At 35.4% G+C, this 8,459-nt stretch overlaps 1 protein-coding gene across 3 annotated transcripts in view; it reads right to left on the reverse strand.

Moving 5' to 3' along the window:
• Positions 1-1,306: 1,306 nt before the first annotated feature.
• PROX1 (prospero homeobox 1) overlaps positions 1,307-8,459 on the reverse strand; it is a 49,945-nt gene continuing 42,792 nt past the window's right edge. For 2 of the 3 annotated variants that reach the window (XM_015622467.3, XM_015622466.3), the window contains one exon: positions 1,307-7,155. In XM_015622467.3, coding sequence (XP_015477953.1) covers positions 6,967-7,155 — 189 coding nt within the window. In that variant the 3' untranslated portion in view covers positions 1,307-6,966. The remainder of the gene's footprint in view (positions 7,156-8,459) is intronic. The other variant, XM_015622469.3, reaches the window with a different exon arrangement.

The raw sequence follows: 8,459 nt of genomic DNA on the forward strand, positions 1-8,459 counted from the left end.
CAGAGTGAGCTGGCAATTACACACACAGCTCAGATCCTTTGGTCCATTAGCTGAAGATGATCTCTGTCTCCCTCAGCATCATAGTTAAGTCTTGATAACTAACACAAAACTTATTTTAGTATGTTGGTTTGGTAATGTGGATAAATATAACTAGGAAAGGCAATTTGTTTGCAGTAAAACCAGGGAAAATCTCACATTTATATGACTATTAGTTATGTAGATATAACTTCATGACCTTCCACAGACCTTTACACCTCATGTTGAGGTGGCCCAACAAATGCAACTCCAGTTGTATAAAAATACATGGAGTTTTAACTGCTGATGCAGATAGGAAGTATTTATTTGGTAGTTACAATGAAGCTAAAACTAGATTCAGGCTGCAGCTCAGCTCTGGTGTCCTGAGGCTGAATCAGGGAAGATACTGAAATAAATTACCTCAGATCAAAATATATTTTTAACATGCTTCTCCTTCAAAATCAGAAGAATCTTGCAGGATTTCGTGATCTAAATAAGCTACAGTCTTACTGCCATCTGCACCAATTCTAAGCCAAAAAGAGAACTTTGATATCTGAAACACGGACAATCATGTAAATCAAAGGTCCACTCAACCTCAAAATTTTAAGATAACATATGAAACAGCAGACACAGAAAAGAACAAAAGAAAAACGATGAAGAAATACATTTTGAGGAATTGTGTAGGAACAGAATAGTTATTTATAATGCTGATGGATACAAAACTTGAAACAGAAGAGATCCACGACTGTAACAAAAAGAGAGGATGGTCACTACCATTAAAAAGGCCAAACTGGTGGGAGTAACAAATGTGAACCAAATGTGAACCAACCACTACAGCTCAACAAGCCCTACCCCTGCTTTCACCCAGCTTGAGGAACTCCCTGTTGCAGGACACCAGCATGGCATGCATACCCAGGAAATGATTAAACAGTATAAACAAAAGTACCTTCTAGCTCACATTGGCTACATTTAATTTAAAGGGCTGTCGATGCCTCAGACATAACAGGTCTCTTCCAGGGAGTTATTCCTTGGCAGATAGACTATTGCAAAATAACATTCATTATCTTAACCGGCGCTGTGCTGGAGGTAGGGCACCGAGGCCATAAATCATTATATCCATTTTGCAAGAGGGCTGGTAGTTTCATTAATAAATAATTTGAACTAAGGGGAAAAGAAAACCTTCAGAGGACGACAGTGTTAGGCACAGCCTGGCCACAGCCAAGCAGTTCAGGAGTTCGCCTCTTGACATGGGGCAACATAAACTTTTGGAAATAAATGTAAACAATGGCAATGAGCTTGTAATTTATATTTTATTTTGCACAAGCTTGCATATATACTGCACATACATTCAGTTTAGAGAAGATGGAAGGCACACAAGGCAATTGAACTACTGTATCCTTTAAGTGGTACAAAGCAAAAAGGTAAAAGTCTGGAGAGTATACAAAAGCTTTAAACACACAAAATAAAATCCACCCCCCCCAAACATTTTTCCTGTGTTTATCTTAAATTTAGTAGCTGCCAAGCTAGAATTGTAACTTTTTTTCAATCAATTGTCTACTGCACCTTTTTTTTCCAAACGGACAGGGGAGTCTTATTGTTTTATCTTGTCATCAATTAATATTACAGTACATCCTTGGTAATACAAAATTGTACACCTTCATCAAATAAATTAGGATAAATTAAACCAATAAATTATGCAAAGTCTTCAGAACAATAGACGACAACAAAAAAATCCACAGTTGAAATTGCCTCTAGCTAAAAAATAAAATAAAAAAAAAATCAAAAATTGACTTTATCAGTTCAGTTATTGTACTATCTTCAAATTAAAGGGTCTTTATTACAAAAAAAAGAGCTTAATAATGCTATTTACAACATATTGCTAAATAATATAAAGGCAGTGTTTTGTCACTTTTGTAACTATATACATATGAGTAATGGCTGGGACAATATCAGTTTAAACCTTAACCTTTGACTCTTCTGGGCAGCATTAAAACCAACCTAAAGAGGCGCTTTTTTTCCTCCTGTTTTAGTTTCTGACTCTTACATGTAATATGGTAATGAGATGGTTATTGTGTTTGTCTACTATCTCACTCAAGTGGTACAAGTAATGCAGAAGGTATGGATTTTAGAGAAAAATGTAAGCTCATTGTTTCTTCTAGATTTGTTTCTACATATCCCAGTATTTGTGCATTTGTAAGGTGGCTGCTTTGGGAGAGAGGTGACTGTGGCTCAGATGAAAAGACTGAATAAAGTCGTAGTGCCACCACCTTTCATACACTAAAAAGGATATTCCTAAGAAGATACAAAGGTTAAATACCAGTTTTCATCCCAGCTCTAAATATGAGCATTTTTAGCTTCAGTTTATAGATGGTTTACAACCAACAGTTCTACAGAAAACAAAATTGCATTTCCTTCAACAGAACATTTAAGTGCAATACAGTAACTGCTTACTCATATAAACCAGTTACATTCCTTAAGGGGAGCTTTTTGAAAACAATGCGTATTGGAATTTTCAAACACAGAGTTGGTACCAGAAGGAAACATTTGCACTATTAACACCAATGATTGCTATATAATACACATGGCAAATATAGTTTTTGCTTTCACTTCTCATGTACAGTGCTCATTTTGGGGGTTTTGTAAACCACTTTCCATTTTTAATATATATATATATATCTTTCTGTATATATATATATGTATAATCTTTCAATGCTGCTGGTGAAAATCCTATCTTTAAAGCCACAAAATCTTCACCTTTATTTCTTAATTAATATTAACCTGTGGAAAAAAAACATTTTTCTATTAACTGACTTCATATACATAGAAAAAAATTCTGCAATTTTACAGAAACTGTATTACCCATTCCCTTGACATCTGATGAAAGAGACTTAACTTTTAAAAGTAGAGAGCTGGATTTTCAAGAATGCTTTCAACTATCTACACAGTTACTGTAGTGTTTCTTATAAATTCAACAGATGTTTTCAGAATGTAGTTATTAAAATCTTATGCCTTTATGCAAGAACAGCCGTAAGGTTGAATATTTACATTGCTTTATAAAAGTTCCCCTCGATTTTCAATGTTCACCCACATACCTGGTACAGTAACAAAGATTCTGCAAACTTAAAACACTTTGATTAAATAATACTCAGAGGCACAAAGCAAACCTCAGGAATACATGGGTGAACACTTCCTTAAATAATTACTACATTCTAACATCTTCCACGTGTTTACCATTAAATGTGAAACGTTCCCATTAAACAACCAGAGATACAGTAAGAATTAAATGTTTTGTAGTTTCAAATAGAACATTCTTTTCACAAAACATAACAAATGTCTAAAATAGGTTCTTAATCTAGATAGGAAAAAGGTAAGCTTTTCACTTCATACGCATCTTTTGTGTGTGTGTGTGTGTGTGTATGTTTTTGTGTAAATATACATACATATGCCCACACATGTTGTCTTGTGTGTGTGACCACATACGTATCTGTATATGCACATATGTCACGTATGAAATATTGCTTCTATACTACTTTTCATCAGGCTAAGAAAACACAAGATTTGCACCACAGTTACAAAAAATTGGCTTCTACAAGAATTTTCAAAACTCGAATGCTGCTCAAACAATTGAGAAAAAATAATTTGCATTATCAAACTGTTCTAAAAATTCTCTTCTTCAAAAACGTATTCTCCTGCTTTGTTTTTTTTATTTTTTTAATTTTTAAAAAGACACAAAATATGCATAGCTATCAACATTATGTCAAACAGCCGGGAAAAAAAAAAAAAAAAGTCAGTGTTTATTGCAGCTGTAGTACTTGAAAAATAAAGTTTAAAAGATGAAAATTGTAAGCCACAGAAGGCACAAGAACAATTGTACTTGTGGGGGAAAAACTGGTATTTTGAAGGATTTTTTGTCTCCTTCCGCTGGTGTATTTAAGGTCTAGGCACAGACTATAACCTCAAGTTTATATGCAGAAATAAATCTGAATTAGCAGTAAATGAATGGCAAGATGGGGTTTCTACATGGATTTTGAAATTCTTTTCCTATGTAAACCTTTTGTTACAATAAAAGTAGCCTCTTGCCTTTTAGCCATTTTTAGTGAAATAATATTGAGATAATTTAAAAGAAACTGGATTGGATCATTCTACTTAGAATTTAGTACAAGCTATGCCATGTATTTGTAATTTTAGGTGAATTGGGAGGCACAAAGGCAATATGGCTATAAAATGCGGAAAAATCACATAACTGAAATGATCATTTTATCATTAATTCCTTTTTCAGACCAAGGAGGTTTTTATTTTGCTTTTAAGATGAAAATTCTAATTTCTAATAAAGATGAAATTTCCTAATTCCTATGCCTCATTTACTATTGAGATTATACTACCCATAAATAAATAAATAAATGCAACAACATCAAGTGTTGAGTACACAATTTCACTTATTTAGATTATGTGAATCCCATTGCAGCCAAATAATAATAATATTAATAATAATAATATAATAATAATACAATAATAATAATAATAATATAAAGCAACGGTAAAATCACAGGTTGAGATGGTAGCTAGTAGTATGTCCACATAATATGATAAAAGTATGGCTTTGCTTTCTTATGTCCAAGGTGACAATGCAAAGTAATATTTTGCATCTGATGGTATGCCAATGATGAACTTACTGTATTAAAACTTGAGCATTTTATGCCACTTCTTCCCATAAATCAAAAAAAGTGCATGAACACAATTTTCATCCTTTCTTACTCAGAATTCATTGGATTTACATCTTTATGAAGTGTAATGTTTACCAAATCATGCACACACACAGAAAAAAAAAAAAAAAAAAGGAAAAATGAAATAAAGGAAGCAAAATAAAATGAAATAAAATGTAAGAAAATAAAAGAAAGAAAAAAAAATAAATCCTGTCTACTGTAAGGATACGTACAGTATTAGGTACTCTCAGGGAGTCTAAGATCAAGATTTGTTTTGCTTTTAATGCATAGTGAAAATGTTGGCACTTCATCCCATGCTATTGTCTGCATTGCCTATACTCCACAGATACTGCCAGTGCTTGAAAAGAATGACAGGGAATCGGAGGATTGTGCTGTTTAATTTGAAGTCAGCAGGTTTTTAAGGCTTTCTGCTAACAATAATTGCTTTCATACATTTCTGTCTATCAGCAGTATTTGTAAATGAAGTGAAATTGCAATGATCAGGTCAGCTCTTTAGTCACATGGGTAAACTTTCACTCTCCAAAGTCAAAATGCAATTTCAAAATAAAGAAGATACCAATATCCTCAATGGTCTAAATATAATTCACGGCTAATTAGGAACTTCCTCTAGATTTAGATTGAATTATGTAGGGGAAAATACTATTGGTGATAACAATAAATTCTTACTGCATCCGTACAAAAGACGACAAAGAAAATGACAAATACAGTGTGCCATAGCATATTCAACCTTCCCCCAAACTTCTGGAGACAATTTCTTTCTGAAAACATGAGAAAAGGAGACCCACTAAAGAAAGCATGAGAACTAGCAGCTAGCTTTCTTTCTTTTTTTTCAGTTGTATCGTGGTGTAGCATTCAGGCAAACCCAGGTCCATCAGGGACTTTACACTGTAGCTCAGGTTTTGGTCACCACTGGCTCCAGCTTCAGAAGACAAGTGCAGCCACATTGCCCAAACAGATTTTTTTCTTTCCTTTTTTAGTTTCTTTTTTTTTTTTTTTTTAAAGCTGCACTTACTGTAATTTTAAAAATCCAGTTTGGGTATCTGAACCCTGCATAACCAGGAGGACACTGTGATTTTTGTACAATGCTTGATTAGATTTTTATGAAAATGTAATTTTTATTCTTCTGATTAGGAAAAGACTAATTATACTTTATAGCTACAAACAAGCCTTTTTTTTTATTTTTATTTTTTTTCCTTTCCTTTGCCTCAGCACTGTGAGATGAAGGTTCTTCTACTTGATCTAAGATCATTCAAAAAGTGCTTTTTAGGACAGATGTCAAATATGGACAGGAAACTTTGTATGTTGGAAAGGGGATCTTGGGAGGCAGAATGGACTAAGAAAAGAATAAACTTAGGGACTTATGCCACTTAAAGTAAGACCGAGACATGGTGTTCCTTATACAATGCTGAAGGTTTCATTTTTACTCTATGGAGAGTGAAATGCTTCCACTTTAGTAAGCTGACCATGTTCCAAAATTACTGTGGTTGATACAATATTGTGCATGAAATTACTGGCCTAACCCCGCAAGAACAGTATTTGATTTGTGCAAACATCCCTTGCTGCAATTTAGAGAAACAAGAACCTGGCATGTTGGTTACTGGTGCAGGGTATCTGTCATTTCTGTAAGGAAAACACGAAGCATAGGGTTTGCTTTTTTGGGGTGTCACTTCTTGGAGTGAGTACCTAAACCAGATGTATTTTTTTGAAGTATGAAACAAAATCTAGTTATTGATTAAAAAGTATATAAATACAAATAAAAAAGCTCGAAGCTTATGAAGTGACTCCACAGAGTTCAGACCTTTAGCAGTATAAACATAATATAAACTTCATTGTCTGTAGTATTGTGCCATGACATTAGTCTCACCAAGACAAAATGCCACTTTGCAGCAAGCAATAAATCTGACAAAGCATTTTTAAACATAATGCCCTAACTTGCTAAGACAGGCTTTTACACGCTTCCAAACTCTTCTCCCTGAAAATTAACCCCGTTGATTCTTCAAATGTTAAGGGTCTCGGGCAAAAGTAAACCAAAGGCTGAAGTAAAATAACCATCCCCTTGGAACTGAACGAAAACTTATATCCAGGAGGGATCAGTCAAATTTCATATACATATATATATGTATGTGATACACATATATATATATGAAATTAAAATAGAGACACACATGACTTGGGCATCAGAAGGGGACTGCTACTTTCATACATTCATAAATAGCTGCTGAACTCTCTACTCATGAAGAAGCTCTTGTAGGCAGTTTGGGGATTTGAAAATCTCAGGGACCTCACTGTCCAGCTTACAGATGACCTTGTATATGGCCTTCTTCCAGGAAGGATCAACATCTTTGCCTGCGATAATGGCATTGAAAAACTCCCGTAACGTGATCTGAGCCACTTCCAGGAATCTCTCTGGAACCTGCTGATACAAGGAGACAATGGCATTAATACAGTTTTCAATTTCAAGTCTCTGGTTCTTCAAAGGAAACTGAGCTAAGTTCTTTCTTTCAGAAAGGGGCTTACATAGCACCTGCATTTTCTAAATGTGGCAGCCTTCTATTCTCTTATGCAAAGCTGTTATATATAGTACTATAGCAATAACTTCTATAACATGTGTTGGAGATCTTTGTAAAGTCTACTGACAGAATGTAGGTAACAAAATGTTACTGTCTGAGTAGGGAGAGTAGGGGATTTATAGGATATAATTAGCAGGAGGGGAAACAAGCACAATTGTCTTTAAGGAAAGAAATCTCTGCTTGATATTTTACCCGTGCATTTATGTCCACGTTCCCCTCTCCATGTGAGAACTAATATGAAAGTTGTGCACGCACAGAAAGCCCTTTGTACCTTTGTGCTTGACTTTGGTCACAACCAGCGCTGAAAGCAGTTAAAGAAATTGGGTATCTCTGAATGTTGTTTGTAGTTTAAAACCACACAGGAAAGCCTTCAGCTAGTGGCTTGCTTCTGTGGCTGCTATGCACAAGAACCCCATAAAACGGCTTTCTCGGGAGACAGTATGGTCTTTCCTTCTTTTTCAGGAGCACACAAATGCCACCCTAACCTCTTTAATGGGTGCATTGTGCTCCAAGTGGTTTCTGAGTTGTGATGCTTTAAACTCATTTGTGGTTTCCAAATGTCACTGTGAGTCAAACACCCAGCTGGAAGGAACGTGCCACTCTCAGAAGCTCCTGAACAATGGGTGAATGTTAAAAACCACAGTTACCTCCAAACTTTAGTAATTCATTCTAAGTAGTTGTCTCAGGAACCAGCACCACCTTCTCACCCTATGCCTTAAATGATTCAAAAGCAATCACTCTAATGAACTGCAGGGCAGTTGCAAGGTTGAGGTAATCTCCATAAAGGTATTATTTTCCACTTTTATCACGGAAATATGGCTTCACAGCTCTAGAACTGCTAATACACAGCCGGCCAGTAGCCAGCATGCTTATAATAGCAAGTATTCCCTCACTGCTATTCTTTGTCCCCTCCGGCAAGAGGAGATCTCCGACCTGCACTAGGAGCCACTTGAACCGTTCCCGAGGCAAACAGACACTTGGGCAGCTCTCACTGATTTACTGAATTCATGTCACACTGCCAGATCAAGGCCAGACCCTGATTCTCTACTTCAGGCTTTTCTTCTTGTCCCTTTAGAAGCCACTTTCAAAAAACTTGTCTGGAAATGTGTGCGATCAATCTGATACAACAGAGCTCTGGAGCCTTGCTCAC

This window comes from Parus major, chromosome 3 (assembly GCF_001522545.3).
Source record: "Parus major isolate Abel chromosome 3, Parus_major1.1, whole genome shotgun sequence".
NCBI classification, from domain to species: Eukaryota; Metazoa; Chordata; class Aves; order Passeriformes; family Paridae; genus Parus; species Parus major.